The sequence below is a fragment of the Sapajus apella genome, unplaced genomic scaffold, assembly GCF_009761245.1.
Source record: "Sapajus apella isolate SASKATOON/1434 unplaced genomic scaffold, GSC_monkey_1.0 scaffold52, whole genome shotgun sequence".
NCBI lineage: Eukaryota > Metazoa > Chordata > Mammalia > Primates > Cebidae > Sapajus > Sapajus apella.
Window position 1 is genome coordinate 11287418 of NW_022436992.1, and position 17237 is coordinate 11304654.

Sequence of the window (17237 nt, forward strand, 5' to 3'; positions counted from 1 at the left end):
TCTCTGCTGCTCAGATTCCTGGGCTGGGGTGGGGTCGGCTGCAGGAAGCCCCCTTTGCACTAGTGTTTCCCAGGCTGCCTCTTTACCAAGGACCACAGTGTGTGGGCTGTCCTGGATCCCTGGGCTGGCGCAGAAACAGGGGACCCAGGTGGCCCTGAGCACTCCACAGAGCAAAGGTGCTCTGGAAGCCGACTGAACAGAGCGGGCGTGGAATGGGGTCAGGAGGGTCCTTTAGGAAGGTTCAACCACCCTGTGACCCCGGCAAGATAACAGCACTGCTCTGTTGTCCTGAGGAAGCAGGACATGTGGATTGGCCAGCATCAAATTGTTGACATAAAGGACCATTTCTGTTACCAAAGGGTATGGAGTGTACCCCCATTCTGCTGCTAAGGAAGCAGACCCATGGCCTTACTACCCAGGGACAGCCCATCCCCCACCTCCCATCTCCCTCCTGCATATGGTCTTCATTACATTCCTTTCATTCTGAAGCATCACTGATGGCCAGCTGTCTGTCAGACACGAAGATAGGCGTGCCATCATGGAGCTCTGGGTTCTGTAGGGGGGTAGCGGGGTGGGACAGACAGGTAGACAAGCAAATAATTATGATTGCTGTCAGACGGCTAAGGTATTGTCAGGAGTTTCAGGAAAGAAAGAACTAACTCCCAGGGAGGCTCTCAGGAAGGATTTTCCTGGAAAATAGCCATGGGACTTGGGTCTTAAATAAGGTGAATAGGAGCTTTCCGAGAAGGGGAATAGAAGGGCTTTCTACGCAGAGGAGCTTTCAGCCCTGGCAGGACGTTGGAATCACCCGAGGAGATTATTAAATATTTGTATTGATGGCCCAAATTTCATCTTCAGAAATTCTGATGTATTGGTCTGGGGTGTGGCCTGGTCTTTTACGAGCTCCTCAGGTGATCTTAATGTGCAGGCAAGGTTGAAGCCGTTAGTCTAAGTGGGCTCTGGTCTACAGCAAGAAAGTTACTTAGAGCACCGATTTGGGAGACAGGCTGTGGATGGACGCGTGTGTGTACACATATGTATATGTGTGGATGACTGAAAGTCCATGCTCTCCTCTCCTTTCCTAGCTTCCTTTCCAGCACAGCAACCTGTGTTTGCACACACATGCACACTCCCTCTCCTGTGCACATGCACACCCACACATATACTCGTGTACATTTCCAGAAAATGGAATTCTATTTCAGATAGATTCAGACTCCACTGGCAGTCATAAACAGTTTTATGCAAGCAGCCATGCAAGAAGACCCTCAGCAAAACATAAATGGTGAGGAGCTGCCCTCACGGGGCCCTGTGAAAGCCCTTTGCAGTCTGGTCTTGGGTTTGTGGTCAGAGTCACCTGCGAATCTGTAGCACACTCTCCTTGCCCTGTTGTCTGCTCTGGGTCACCAGGCACAGGCCATAAAGGGATGAGGGGACCCTTTCCAGGGGCCCACAAGATCGTCCTCAGTGAGTCTGCATGAAGCCCCACGTGTGCACACGCATCTTCATATGTGTGTGTGCCAGGCTCCTGCTCTCTGCAGGACAAAACCAGAAAGAACGGCTCTGGGAGTTGGAGATCTCAGCTCACAGACCAAGCTTTGCAAGACTCTCCAAAGACTCTGCCTTCAGGCTGTGTGCTGCTTCCTGGGTCTTGCCTGAGGCTGTCCCAGAAAAAGAGGGTTAAGTTCTGGAGATGAGGTTCTGAGCAAGTGTCCGTCTCTCCACGCTACACTCCTTCCTGTCTCCATGGCCACACCCTTCATGGCCCTGTGCCATCCTCTTTTATTCTGGATTTCTCGACCTCCACCAAACTCCCCTTTCTCACAGCGAGTGGAGGCATGAGTAGGCAGGTCCCAGGGGCCAGACACTGGGTAGCATTGCCATGTGTAGGGACTGTGTTGGAAACTGCAGGTAGAAGCAGAGCCCCTCTCTGCTCAAGAGCTTGCCGGCGAGCCTGGACAGAGGCACAGGGACAGCTAATTAGGGTAAGATAGAGGCCACACTGTGGTCAGCCATGGGAAGCCGGCTAGTGGGGTGGAGTTGGGGCTACATTTGCATCCCTCCTATGCTGCTTCCTGAGACACAAACTGGTCGTTGCCAGCAGCCTAGGAAAACATCAAGACTCAGACATCTCCAAGGACACCCTTTGAGTGTATCAGTACCATTGCTCTTGTCTTGCCCTCTTGCTGTCCCCCACCTTCACAGCTGCTTTCTGTTTCCTGGTTCCAGGAAAATAGTGGGGCACAGGGTCCCTGCTTTGTGGGGAGGGGCTGGCTTCACCTTTACCCCTGGGATTTTTGCCCTCACAAGTGCCTCCCTTTGGGTGACCTGGACCCCAGACAAACTATGCCTGCCTCCCTGAAGCCAGGCACCCTGAGTAACTTAGATTGACAAACAGTGACAGCATTTTACAGAACTGTGGGCACGTGTCTAATATCAGATGGTACTATGAATTCCTGGAGAGCAAAGTTTGGATCTATTTCAACCCCCAATCCTTGAAAGGGCCTTGCAAAGTGTTTATATTGGTTTCTTTGTTGAATGAATGAATAAAACATGGAAAATGTGGTAATTAACTCATTTTTGTTTTCTTCCTTCCACAAATAACTCCCAAGCATCTAATTTGTTCAAGACTGGGAGGAAACAGGACCCAGACCAGGTGATCTTCTATAAGGCTTCAGAGAGGCTTGAAGGGAGAGGGGCTTAGAGCTGAGAGAAGTCTGGCCTTGGACCTTTTTCCTCTTTATGTGGCCAAGCCTTTGTGAACTGAGCTAAGAGGACAGCATCACAGCAGACATGCTGGCACACGGGCACTGAATGAACAGTTGCTGAATGTGTGGATGAATGAACGAAGGCCACCAAGCCTCCTTACAGCCCCACCTCAGACATCACTAATCAACAGTGGCTTTTTTCTCCAGGGGTTCCCACACTGCCTGACCTCTGCTCCAGACAATGTTCCAAGCAGTTACTACTAATCAATCGGAGAGATGAGCTCTCTCTGCCGCCCTGGTCCTGTGGCCTCCCTGGAGCGGGCCAGCCTCCTCGGGCCACCCCAGCATGGCGTGTTTGAGGTTATGGCAAGAGTTCACCTTTGCTCCTGCTCACAGACTATGTGGCTGCCTCCTTACTGGCTTCCCTGTCATGGCCCGTCCCTTCCGACCCTGCCTCTGCCATGGCTGATACAGGTTTATTTCCAAAGTTCCTCCTCGGGCTCATTGCCTCCTAACTACAGCCCAGGCTCTTGTTGCCCAGGCTGGAGTACAGTGGTGTGATCTCAGCTCACCACCATCTCCGTCTCCCGGGTTCAAGAGATTCTCCTGCTTCAGCCTCCCAAGTAGCTGGGATTACAGGCATGCACCACCACTCCCAGCTATTATTTTTTTTATTTATTTTTATTTTTTGTATTTTTAGTAGAGATGGAGTTTCACCATGTTGATCAGCCCGCCTCCGCCTCATCAAGTGCTGGAATTACAGGCGTGAGCCACCGTGCCTGGCCAGCTCAGGCTCTTAGCTGCTTATCACGATGGTCTTCTGTGCCCTCCAGATCTACAACATCTCCCTCTCACCACCGTGTCTGGGCATGCCCCCAGCTTGGCCATCTGAGGGTGGTGGCCCAGTCCCATCCCAAGGTATCATTAGCAGCCCCTCTCTCTCAGTCCTGACCCTGTTTCCTTCTCTCTGGCTCTCCGTGAAATAGGATTCTTTCTGACCTTAATGTTTGCTGCAATGGAAACAGTTCCTTTTTGTCCTAATGTTCCCCAGCGTTGTATCCCGCCTGGCGCCTGGGTCCCCAGGGAACTCTAGTTCTTTCAGTCCCAGAACCTGGGCAGACAAGAGAGGCCCTACTTAACCCGACAGCAATGACCTACATTGCTACCCTCCTGCCCTCGGGGCTCATCTTTCCTTTTCCCATATAAATAAAAACATCTCCACTCGTGCGCCATGTTCAGTGGGAAGCCAGCCCGGCATTGCCCGTGTCTCTGAGGATTCTCGGGGGACTTACATCCCTGGCTTTGATCTTTGGGGCCTGCTGAATTCATCTCTCACTCAGTGGCTCCTGTGGCTGCTTCCTTCTCTCTACCTTGAGGCTCTCAAGGGAACACAGACACCTTTCCTCGATTTCTCCAAAACATCCCTCACCCAAGGCAGTAGTGTGGAGAGGAATGATTTTTTTTCTTTCCTGATAAATTTTTTAAAATGCTTACACTCATAAAAAAACTAACAGGACCTTGCCTTTTGCTTCCTAACGTACGCAGCTAATTTCATGTATTTTTGACAGGTTCATCATGTTTCTGGCAGTTATAAGTTTTTTTCCCCTCTGGCTTCACTCCCTGGTGCTACATTTCTGGGCTGTGACTCACCCAAGCTTGTCCCACAGCTGGCACTTAAATCTTGTCTTTTTTCTTCATTCTAACATCCTCCCTGCCCCCTCCATGCCCATCACCACCAATATGGTGGCTAATGGATAGACCATGAGCAAATACAGCAGCTGGTGAGGGCACTCACCCGCTCCCGGCTAAGCAAGTATCCAGGGTCTCACCTCTGGGAGAAAAGATGCACCGCCCTGGACCAGCCAGCCTCTCCTGGGGCTCTCCTGTCACCAAGTCTTGTCCAAAGGCAGCAGATGGGCCACGCAGTGGGGAGCAAGGCCAGGACAGAGGCTGCCCTCTCTCCAAGAAACGAGCAGAGCCAAGCCCGTGCCCCCAACCACCTCCAAAGCCATCTGGCTCACAGGCAACAAGCTTTCATCATCTGGGATTTCATTCCCAGCACCACAACCAGAAGTTTCTAGAGAATTCCCCTCTGGCAGACACACACATGCACACCACACACACACACACACACACACACACACACACACACACACATTTTATTTCTTTTTTTAATAAGCAACTCAAAAATGTTTCCAAATCCCAGGAAAGGAATCTCCATTTTTGGAGGAGAAAATAGAACAAAAACAGCACGTTTTTATTTATTTATTTATTTATTTTTGGTATGCTTTGAGATGGCTACACTGACCTTCATTTCATAAATAAAAATCAGGACAAGAGGTTTGAGGAAGATTTAAGTGCTTTTTCTGCACAGGTCCTGGTGTGAGAGACAGCCTGGAAAGCCAAATACTGTAATCTGGGGAGCAGCCCTAAGATGAATAACATTAGGCTATGTAAGAACCACTGATTCAATGATCCTGTCCATTGAGGACCACAAGGTAATATATCCTTTTCCTAAAGACACTGAAAAGTCCTGCAGTAGAAACACTCATTTAACTTTTTGAACTCAGTGCCTCTCAAACTTATATGAACACTTATCTTTTAAAAAGAAATTTATTATGGTAAAATACACATAGCGTAATATTGAGCATTTTAACCATTAAGTGGACGGTTCAGTGGCATTAAATACATTCATAATGTGTGCAACCATTACCATTATCCGCATCCCAAATGTTTTCATCATTGCCAACAAAAACTCTGCACCCGATAAACAATAACTCTACCTCCTCCCCTCCCCCACCCTGATAAACTCTATTCTACTTCCTGTCTCTACGAACTTGCCTATTCTATGTACTTCATATAAGTGGAATCATACAATATTTGTCCTTCTCTGTTGACTTATTTCATTCACTATGCGTAATGTTTTCAACGTCCATCCTCGTGTTGGCATGTGTCAGAGTTTCATTGCTTTTCGTGGCTGAACAATGCTCCATTATGTGGATAGACCACATCTGTGTTGATGGAGAATGCTTATCCTTTATTTCAGGGACCCATCTCTCATGGAACATCAAGAAAGGTCCCCAGAACACAGTTTGGGCACGGTTGTCTTTTGGAGCCACTAGAATGTTGGGATTTGGAACCGGCCAGGGTGTTCATGTTCTTGCCCACACGTTTGCTCTAGGCACTGACAGAAACTTCGGTTAGCTCAGTCTCCAATCTTAAGGCAAAGACTGAAGCCCAGAGTGGGGAAGCTGTCTGGGAAGTACCCAGGGAGCGGTGGTCAGTGGTCAGCCCTGGGGGCAAAGCAGGGGCCAGCCTTGTTCTCTAAACCCACAGGATGCTTGGTCCTGCTGGGAAGGCTGACAGCTCAGTGTCGCTGCCATCTGTCAGGGCTGCCTTCCCTGGTTTTGAGGACAGGGCTGGACAGGAGCCAAGTTTGAAGGGAGCAGTTGCCTGGAGGCCCTGGCCCCTTTTTGGCAGCCTCACGGGTCCTGTTCCTACAAGGAGCTGGACACGCTGTTCTGAACAACTGCCCCTGCCCCTCCCTGTCAGCACCTCCCACAGAGACCCCTTTCTAGCAGGCAGACATGCTGGGGATTAATGAATTAGGGGCCCAGAACCCCAGTTCAGGCAAGAGAGGAGACACCCAGAGTTGTGCCTCCAGTGACACAGGGACAACATGGACCTCTCTGGGAACCCGAAGTTCTGGGCTCCAACTTGGCCTGATCCTCCACTCCGTGCCCGTAACTTCTGAGGTCGCTCCTGTCTCAGCAGTCTCCCATGTGGGCCTCACACTGCCTTGTCCTCCCCCAATGCTGGCATTCAGGGTCAGATGAAAACTCCCTTCGCTGGCTCCACTGCCCCACCTGGAGACCAAGGGCCCACACTGTTCTTGCTCGAACAGCTGTACTTCTCCTCTTGAGAGATTTTCTTTTGAGCCAGAGAATTATTTGAAAGAGAAGAGACCTTCCAGAATTGTTAAACAAAACAACACAACAGAGCATCTCTAGACAAATTACAAATAAACTGGGTTCGCGCTTCAAATCTGGATAAAGCTCCTCTTCCCAGACCTCAAACCTGTTGCTCAAGTAAAGCTTCTTTGACCTTGGACCAGACCTCCCTGTGCGGGGGCCTCCCAGGTCATCTCCTCTCACCGCTGTGGCCAGGTTCCTTGCATCTCCATCTGTCTTCCCGGCTCCGCTGTGCACTCCTGGAAGACGGTGAGTGTGTCTGGTCATCTCCCCAGGGCAGAACGGCCCTCAGGACCTGCATTGATGCAGTGCTGCCCGCCTGGCTAGGAAAGCTTTTCGCGATTCTCTGCCCTGGTGAGGGGCTGCAAGGTCCTGCCCACCCCAGTGCAGCCCAGTCCAGCCCTCAGGTAATCCAGCAGAACCCAGCTGAGAGTCAGGTGTGGGAGGCAAGTCTGAAATAGGATGAATGCTCTTGAACTCAGTGCACGAAATGACTAAGAAGCTGGAGCCAAACGGAGCACACAGTGAGGGGACGTCCGAGAAGCACCACGTGTCTCCAGCCCAAAGCCACTCAGAGGGACTTAAATGAATGTCTCGTGCACACGGCAAGGTGGCAGTGCCTGTTCCTCCCAGGGCCTGTCTGCAGCCCCCAGCCCCAGGTCCTGAGCCTCCCTTAAGGCCTGCCTCCCCGCAGAGCTTTGTCACTCTCTCCAGCTGAGCCAGGCCTGTCATCAGGACCCCCTTTCCTCTCCACAAAGGCCAGCACTCTCCCGGCTCCCCCAGCTCTATCCCGGCCCATTCTGCCTCCGCTGCTTTCCTCAGTGTGTGGGTTCAGCGGCAGCAGCATCTGCGGGGCACCCTCTGGCCTGCGGGCAGTCACAGGATGCCAAGGGCCCTGGTGCTGGTTCTTGGCCCTGCCACTCACTGGCTGCATGACCCAGGGCAAGTTGCTGCCTCCCTAAGCCGAAGTTTCTCCCTTTGTAAAAAGTGGTTGGAAGAGATGATGACTAAAGCCTCTTCTAGATCCATAACTATCTCGCTGGATAACAGCTGCTCATTCAACACCAGACTGAGTTAAACATCTAAGGAATTTCTACTCGAAAGCCAACATTTAGAGCCAGCCCTACCCCACTGGGCGTCATCCACGACAGGCAGGCAGAGGCACTGCATTCCCCTTGCTTTCTCCCTCAGCACTGGCCTCAGCTGGCCTTTCCTTGCCCAGGTCCTCCGGGCCCCTCCCAGGGCTGTGGCCTTCCTCTGGCCAGGTCCTCAGGCAGGGCTCGTTTCCTCCCCGGCCTGAGCACCTTCCCGAGGAGCCAGCGCCTGTCCCTGCTGCCCAGTGCTTCCTCAGAGGCAGGGCCTTGGCAAGTGCTGCCTTGCTGCTGATGAGACTTAATTAACGCAGGGATCTGTTTTCCTCCTGGCCCTGGGAGAGAGGCGCCCGCCTCCGAGCTCAAGGACACAGGGTCCCTCATTGTTCTTCGGAGAAACGCAGCTGCCCCTCCGCAGCTGCTGCCCCGGGCCTGTCAGCTGCTGCCCCTGTTCTCAGAGGGCCTTCCCACTCTCCTCCCTGAGGGGCTTATTCAAGTGCCCATCAGCAGTGATCCTCGTCCTTCCCCCGTGCTGGTTTCTTCAGGGTGTCCATGGTGCTGACTCTCGGCTCACTGCAACCTCCGTCTCCCCAGTTCAAGTGATTCTCCTGCCGCAGCCTCCAAGTAGCTGGGATTAAAGTGTGCACCACCATGCCTGGCTAATTTTTTTTTTTTTTTTTTTGAGATGCAGTTTTGCTCTGTTGCCCAGCCTGGAGGGCAGTGGTGCGAATTCAGCTCACTGCAACCTCCACCTCCTGTGTTCAAGCGATTCTCCTGCCTCAGCCTCTGGAGTAGCTGGGACTACAGAGGGCGAGCCTTTGACCTCATTGGACTGGACCTATGAGGTATCAGAGGCAGCCCTTCCCCCTGCTGAGATGCTGTCTTCACTGGCTCTGCGGCTCCGTCTCCCTGGTTTGGCTCCTGCTTCTCTGACGGCTCCTTCCAGGCCCCCTTTGCCTGTTGTCACACTTTGGGGCTCAGTCCTCGGTACTCCCTACTCGCTCAGGGCCATACCCTACATAGGCTGCTGACTTCCAATTCCTGTCTGTATCCCAGAGATGTATAGGAATAGATTTTGCTCTATCTTTTACAATAGGCATTCCTATCTGTATCACCCAGAGTGAAGTTGAGTCCTTGCCTTCAAGGCCCTGCACCACCTGTCCTGACAGCTCCCTGGCCTCACCTCCACAGCTGTCCTCTGTGAAGTTCTTTGACACACCAAACCCAGCCACCCTTTGCATTAGGCCCTTGCATTGGCTGTTCCCTCTTCCTGGAATGCTCTTCCCCCAGTATCCACTTGGCTGGTTCCCTCACCATCTTCAGTTCTCTGATCTAACACCACCTTCTTAGCTAGGACTTCCATGATGGCTCTATTTTATTTATTTATTTATTGTTTTGAGAAGGAATCGCACTCTGCTGCTCAGGGTGGACTGCAATGGCACGATCTCGGATCACTGCAACCTCGCCTCCCAGGTTCAAGTGATTCTCCTGCCTCAGCCTCTGAGTAGCTTGGATTACAGGTGTGCACCACCATGCCTGGCTAATTTGTATATATATGTATTTTTGAGACAGAGTTTTGCTCTGTTGCCCAGGCTGGAATGCAGTGGTGCAATCTCAGCTCACTGCAACCTCCGCCTCCTGGGTTCAAGCGATTCTCCTGCCTCAGCTTCCGGAGTAGCTGAGATTACAGGTGCATGCCACCACGCCCAGCTAATTTTTTTGTATTTTTATATTTCACCATATTAGCCATGATGGTCTCCATCTCTTGACCTTGTAATCCACCCACCTTGGCCTCCCAAAGTGCTGGGATTACAGGCATGAGCCACCGTGCCCGGCCAATTTTTGTATTTTTAGTAAGACGGGGTTTCACCATGTTGGCCAGGCTGGTCTCGAACTCCTGACCTCAAGTGATCCACCCACCTTGGCTTTCCAAAGTGCTGGGATTACAAGTGTGAGCCACCACGCCCAGCCAATGGCTCTACTTTAAATTGCAACTCCACCCTACTTCTCCTAGCACTGTCTTTCTCTCTCCTCTGCTTTATTTTCTCCATGTTACTCATCACCCACTGCCACGCTATGTCAGTTTGAAAACACTATCACCTCCCTCTAGACCACAAAGTTCCTGGGAACGGGGGTTTCTGTTTCGCTGACTATCCCCAGTGTCTAAACAGTGCCCCCTTGGGGCTTGTTGGAACTGGGAATGTCGTCCTCAGCCCACAGTAGCTGATTAACAAGTATTTGTTGTACAGATGGATAAGAGCTTCATTAAATAAACCTGTACATGTATCTTTATGTCCTGGTGTTTGACTTTTGTACACTAGATCCTGGAAGTGGGGCTATTCTGTCCAGTGTATGTATATTTTTAATAAACTACTCCAGATAGCTGTCCCAAGAGGCTGTAGCAATTTGTGCCCATTTCCCTGCCTCTGCTGGATGTTATCACACTTGAGTTCTTGCCAGTCTTCTGGGGAAGCGGGGAAGGCATCTCATTGTTTTAATTTTCATTTTCCTGCCTAATGGAGAAGAACATTTTTCATGTTTATTGACCACGTGAATTTCTGTTTCTGTGAATTGTCTTGTTCATTATAGCCTTTGCCCATTTTTGTTTTTACAGGGGAGGTGGGTAGAAGAAGACTGACTTTTTCTAACACGTGTGTAGGGAGGAATCTGTTTTTGTTTTTTTTTTTTTAATTATTTCAGGTAATTCTGATACTTATGGCCATTCCCAGTGCTATCACTCTGGTATGAAGACCCTCCTGGTCGCACTGCCTGGCAGGCTCTGGGGTCCTCTATGGGTTTTAGAATGAAAGGTTTTAAGGTCTTTTTCTTGTTGGTACTCTATACTTTCTACAATGTTCTTGTGTTACTTTTAAAAAAAGCATATTAAAAACAATCACAGAAAAATTCTTGTGCTGTAATACCAAGTGGAAAAGCATATACAATTAGGATGTGATGTACTTTCTGATGAGAACGACATAAAAAGGCTCTCTGTATGCAGAAAACTCTCGCTGTGAATGGCCAGGATGAAAACATAGGATTGTGGGTAATTTTCCTTACAATGGGAGGCAGACAAGTGGGGGAAGAAGAGGTGAAGGTGAACCCCTAGCAGAAAAAGAGTGCCTGCTGGAATGGTGGCACTAGGGCTAAAATACCCTCCTTTTGTGCCTCGGCAGACATCACTAATTAATCACTTCAGCAGCTCCCACTTAGCTCCAGCTCGGCCTTAGAATCTGTCTCAGCACCGTAGTTCAGGGAGCACTGCTCACAGATCAGAGCTGGCAGGCAACATTAAACCCAGTCACCAGCCTTGCCTGAGCAGGGGGCAGCGCAGTCAACCGTGGCAGCTAACTCTCTTGCTGGGGCAGCAACAGGCTCCCTGACAGCCCATGTGGCTGTGTTGGGGCTACAGTCCAATTGGCAGCTCCTGCCCGGCCGTGCCCTGGGGGTTGGGGAGACACCTGGGGTCTTTTCAACCTGCACTGGCTCTCATCTCTGATACAGAGCATAGCTTCCTGGCATCTTTTTGCCTCCCAGCCCCTGGGGCTTGTTGGAACTGGGAACACTGTTCTCAGCCTGATGCTTGGCCTGTGCCTTTGCCTGGATATCCCCTCCAGCACCACACCTTGGCCACTCTCACTGTTTGGTCTGACTCTCCAGCCTCTGACCTCTGCTCTCGTGATTTCTGGCCTAACCCCTCTCCACTCACATGGTCCCAGCTGTGACTTCATGCCCTGATGCTGTGTTCACTGGCACATCCTGACTGTCTACCCAGGCCCCTGGCTCTGCCCCACCTGCCTGCCCTGTGTGTGGCATGCCTCAGAGCCAACAGGTTCACCAGCCAGACTTACTGCACAATGCAGGAATTCCTCATCCATCTTCTTCCATTAGACCAGCTTGGGGAGGAGGGGTTGATTAGAAAGAATACGAAAAAATATTTTTATAGCTTTTTCTGTTTTTGGAGAAACAGCAAATGATACAGAAAGGTGACATAGAAATATATGGGGAAATCGCCACTAATCTAACCCCCTGGAGATAACCACGGTGACTTTGTTGGTTAATATCCTTCCGGTCACCTCTCTGCCTCCACACTCTTTGAGATACACATATGCATATTGTCATGAGTGGCATCCTGCTCCTATTCGACCTGCATTTTTCACTCAACTGTATGTTATGAGCATTTTCAAGAATGAAATGATCAAGGTCAATGATGAAAAAACACCTTTTCCACCCCTAGAAGGTAAATTATATTCCACAGGATTCTTGTCTTTTCCTCCTAGCATGTCAGTGTTTTTGCTTCTTCTGAGGCAGAAACGTCATTCACTTCTCGTTTCTCTCTCGTAGTAATAGACCACCAATTTCTAGTTGTGTGGACAGCCACTAGAACAAAGACAATGTATCTCAGCTTCCCATGGGGCTCTGCAAGGCTGTGAGACTGAGTTCTAGCCAATGGGTGCAAGCAGAAGAGGTATGCATGCCACTGCCTGGATGTGCCCTGTGCTAGATAGTTTTATATATGGCCATAAATTATTTGACAGTCCTTCTTCCATTAAGGTAGAGGCTTAATTCCCATCCTTTAAGCCTAGCCTATACTTTGTGACTTGCTTCTAATACACAGAATGTGGTAGAAGTGACGAACACCTGAGGTTGAACTGAAGAGGCAGTTGGCTTCCTTCTTACTTTCTGTCTCTTGTATTATCCACTCTGGAAAAAGCCAGCTGCCATGTCATGAGGCCAAGGTGGCAGCCCTGTGGAAAGACCCATGTGGCAAAGAACTGAGGCTTCCTACCAACAGTCACATGAGAAAGTGATTTTGAAAGCAAGTCCTTAACCCCTGAACCAGCCTTCAGGTGACTGTAGTGCTGGATGACATCTTGACTATAACCTTTGAATTTCTGACCTACAGAAACTGAGATAATAAACATTTATTGTTTTAAATAACCAAGTTTTGGGGTAATTGTTTTGCAACAATAGACAACTGATACATGCCCTTAAAAGGATGGATGGGTCTTCCCTTCCCCTTTACCCTCTCTCTGGATGGAAGGTGGATGTGCAGTGTGCCATCTGGGATCTTGTAGATAAGGGCAACATGCTAGGGATGGTGGAGCAACAATATAGAGGGGGTCTGGGACGTTGATGGCTTCATAGGACAGGGTTAGCATAAGGCTTCTATGTGAGAGGAACATGAACATCTATATTAATTAAGCCAGAGCTTCCTAACCAATGTTGGGCTTTCCTGGGATGCTGTAAATGGGTTGCAGGTGTATGAAGCTACTGATCCCCTCTGTCTCAGGACCACTTGCTTCTGCTCGTAAGCAGCTTTATAGACTGAATGTTTGTGCCTCTCCAACATTCATATGTTGAAACCTAATCCCCAATGTGATGATATTAGGAGGTGATTAGGTCATGAGGGTGGAACTTTTATGAATAGGATTAGTGCCCTTATAAGGGGCTAGTGAGATCAGAGATTTTTCCCTTTCTGCCATATGAGGACACAGCAAAAAGGCACCATCCATGAACTAAGAGCAGGCCTTCACCAGACACTACTCTACCAGTGCCTTGATCTTGGACTTCCCAGTCTCCTGAACTGTGAGAAATAAATTTCTGTGTATAAGCTATCCAGTGTATGGTATTTTGTTTTAGCAGTCTGAAAGAACTAAGACACAGCCTTATTCTTTTACCCCCGTGAGCTACACAATTGTTACAATTTTCTCTGTGTGCTGTGATGGAAATAACATTTGGGAAGCCTTGGGTCTCTGTTATAACAGTCAAATTTTATCTCAGTGAATACACTCTCCAAAGTGAGATGTGGCTTAGTACTTTAACATATGCTGCTCTCCTTAATCAGACCATGGGACGCTTATGCTCTGAGGGGTATATCGGGTCTTGGTAGGTCAAGTGGCAGGTACTACAAGTGGTCGAGCTTTCTCTAGATCCCAGAGATCCCAGGTGCTGATGATCACTCACCTTGCCTGTGCAGGTACTGACAGGTACAACAGGAGCAAACCCTCCTCCCGGCCTTGGGGAACTGCTCACAGTTCACCTCTGACTCTGGCTTTCTGCATTCCAATCTCCCCTCTCTTCTCAGGCTCTGACCACTCAGGAGCAGAGGTTGCAACAATGTCCACCTCATCAGAGCTGAGCTTAATAACATCATTTCTCCCTGAGGATGGTCATGGCTCACATACCCAAATCAAACCAAGCCTCCTGAGGACAGAATTCTATTAGGAGGGACAGGACTGGGGCTTTCCTGATGTCACCCATTCAGAAGAGCAAAATCTCTATTTTAATACCTAGGTGTTAGGCACGGAATGTTTGTGTCCTGCCTAATTCATATGTTGACATTCTAACCCCAATGCGTCGGTACTCAGAGGCGGGGCTGTTCAGAGGTCATGAGGTCATGAGGGTGAGCCCTCATGAATGGGATTAGTGCCCTTATCATAGGAGTCTCTGGGACCTCTCACACCCTCTTTACTGTGTGGGCACGCCACTCAAGAAGATGGTAGCCTGTAACCCAGAAGAGGTCTCAGCAGGACGTGATTGTGACGGTACCCTGAGCTCAGCCTTCCAGACTCCAGAACTTCGAGAAATACATTTCTGTTGTTTAGAAGCCACACAGCCTATGGCCCGGTGTCATAGCAGCGCAAACCGACTGAGATGGTGAGGTTCACCCAACCCAGGCATCCACTGGATGTGTCCTGCTCTCTGCTTAAACTCACAGCTATATGAAATCAACAAAAGGATCCATTTGAGCATGAGTGACATCACACTATAACATGAGAAGCATACACATTTTATGATATTACTTATGCAGACTTAGATCTATATGACAAGAAAGATTCCACAGTGGTGGCCAGGAGTGGTGGCTCACACCTGTAATCCCAGCACTTTGGGAGGTCAAGGCAGGCAGATCACTTGAGGTCAGGAGTTCGAGATCAGCCTGGGCAAGCTGGTAAAACCCCGTCTCTACTAAAAATACAAAAATTAGCCAGGCATGGTGGTGCATGTCTGTACTCCCAGCTACTTGCGGGGGCTGAGGCAGGAGAATCGCTTGAAACCTGGAAGGCAGTGGTTGCAATGAGCTGAGATTGTACCGCTGCACTCTAGCCTGGGTGACACAGAGAGACTCCATCTCAAAAAAACAAAACAAAACAAAACAAAAGATTCCACAGTGGCTTCTAGTCTCACTGCCCAGTGGCTCCTCATTAATAACTGATGGGAACCCCAAACAGCGTGGCCAGTAGCCTGCGTCAGCTCAGACCTGGTGGGTCCCTCTCCTCACAGGCCCTGCTGCTCCCTTCAGCTCTCCACATCACTCCATGACCACAACTGCTGGTCTTGAAATTCAGTGGTTTTTCTTTTATGTGTTTTGTTTGTTTGTTTGTTTGTTTGTTTGTTTGTTTAATTTCAGGGCTCTTATTTCCAAACTAGTTCAGTGTCTGCTAAGGTGATTGTTCAAATTTTGCTTTGAGCATGAATTTGGGGGATTGTTTTCTTCTCATTTTGGAGGGGACAATTTTTTATTGTGGTAAAATATACATAACAAAATTTAACATTTTAAGCCTTTTTGAGTTTAGAATTTGGTGGCAAGAAGTACTTTCACAATGTTGTAAAACCATCACTGCTGTCCATCTCCAGAACTTTTCATCATCCTAAATTGAAATTCAGAAGGCATCAAACAATAATTCCCCACTTCCTTCTGTAACCCTGGCAACTCTGTTCTACTTCTGCTGTCTATGACTTTGCCTGTTCTAGACATCCCACCTAAGTGGAATCATGCAATCTTTGTCTTTCTATGACTGGAGAAATATAGTCATACTCTGTGTGTTATGCATGGAATGTTTGTGTCCCACCTAGCACTTAGCATACTGTCTTCAAGGCTTACCCATGCTGTAGCATGGGTCAGAGTTTTCTTCTTTTTAATGGCTGAGCTCATAAGTTTTTGTTTGTTTGTTTGTTTTTGGAGAATCGCTTGAAGCTCGCTCTGTCACCCAGGCTGGAGTGCAGTGGCATGTTCTTGGCTCACTGCAACCTCTGCCTCCCGGGTTCAAGTGATTCTCCTGCCTCAGCCTACCGAGTAGCTGGGATTACAGGCACACACCACCATGCTCGGCTGAGTTTTTGTATTTTTAGTAGAGACAGGGTTTCACTGTGTTACCCAGACTGGTCTTGAACTCCTGAGCTCAGGCAATCCACCTGCCTCGGCCTCCCGAAGTGCCAGGATTACAGGCATGAGCCACCACGCCCGGCCACGTAAGTTTTTAATCCATGGATTTCACTGAAGTTTGATGTTTTCAATACATTCTGCAAAATTCCTGCAGACCCTTGTTAAACATGGAGTTTACTTCTCTTTTTCCTGCATCATTGTTCTCTTCATTCTCTACACAGTGACTGTGTGACATCTGGTAGTGTCTGAGCAGGTGTTTCATTCATTCTCTCTGATGGGAGGAGGTCCCCCCCAGGCTGGAGGTCTATGTTGGCAGCAGGTGTCCCATGGAGTGGCGCCGGTGGTGACACTGACAGATGCCCGTCTGATGACAGCTCTGGAACACTGCCTGTTACTCTACTCTTATATTCTCGAAGCCTCATCAATATCATGCTTCGGTATTTTTCAGTGTGGCTGCACATTTCTTACTTCATTTAATCCAAACGCCCTGATGGGGGCTATGTGTCAGTAACCCTTTTAAATCTGAGGAAACTGAAGCCCAGGGAGGTGATGGCTCTTGCTGCCCCAGGAAGTCAGTGGCAAGTGGGGGCTGATGACCAGGGCACCCAAGTCCAGGACTGTTTTCTGTTACCCCTCAGGGAGTCTTGAAGGTGGCGGAGGCTTTAGGCTCTCTCTTTTTGCGTTGGCCTTCCTGCTCCTACCTTGATGGGCAAGGATGGAGTTCTAGGCGCTGGAGAAGGTAGAGAGATGGTGGGGAATGAGCACCAACCTTTCAATTTCCCAGCTTGTGCAAACCTGGTTTCTTTTGAGCTATCTTCAGGGCTGAGTCGGGCACTCTCAAAAGGAAAGGGTGGGAAGGTGGCAAGAGGGGCTGTGGCCACCTCCTGGGGACTGGGGCTAAAGCGAGGGGGTTGGAGCCTTCCCCTCCCCCTGCAGGAGGATACCACGAACTACAGCCATTTAGAATTAATGATTCAAGCGCATGGTTTAAAAATTATGAAATAAAGGAAATGCGATGAAAAAATTTCTTCACTCTTGTCACCAGCAACCATTTCCTTCCTTAGAGGCATCAAACATTTTCTACTCTTGCATATATTTCCTGAGGACTGTTATGTATGCATATACACATAAGTACATACATATTTGTATATATATATGAGTATGTGTGTATATATTCTTGCTTTGCTTTTTCCCCACAGATAGTAGCATATTATACATACTGCCCTGTGCTTTGTTCTTCCATCACCTTCATTTATGTATAATAATAATAGCACTGAACATTTATTAAGTGCCTACTATATTCTGG

The 17237-nt window shown here is 49.1% G+C and overlaps 1 protein-coding gene across 6 annotated transcripts in view; it reads left to right on the top strand.

Annotated features, from left to right (window-relative positions):
- Window positions 1-17237, top strand: part of ATOH8 (atonal bHLH transcription factor 8) — a 64845-nt gene that overhangs the window by 35121 nt on the left and 12487 nt on the right. For 2 of the 6 annotated variants that reach the window (XR_004258305.1, XR_004258306.1), the window contains exon 4: window positions 12109-12232. The exons of 1 other annotated variant lie outside the window; for it this stretch is intronic. Coding sequence is in view for 1 of the 5 variants with exons in the window: in XM_032243568.1 (XP_032099459.1) it covers window positions 12109-12111 (3 nt within the window). In the remaining 4 variants the exon portion in view is untranslated. Of the gene's footprint in view, window positions 1-5079; window positions 8397-12108; window positions 12706-17237 lie in introns of those variants that run through there. 3 more of the 6 variants (XR_004258304.1, XM_032243568.1, XR_004258307.1) reach the window with 2 other exon arrangements.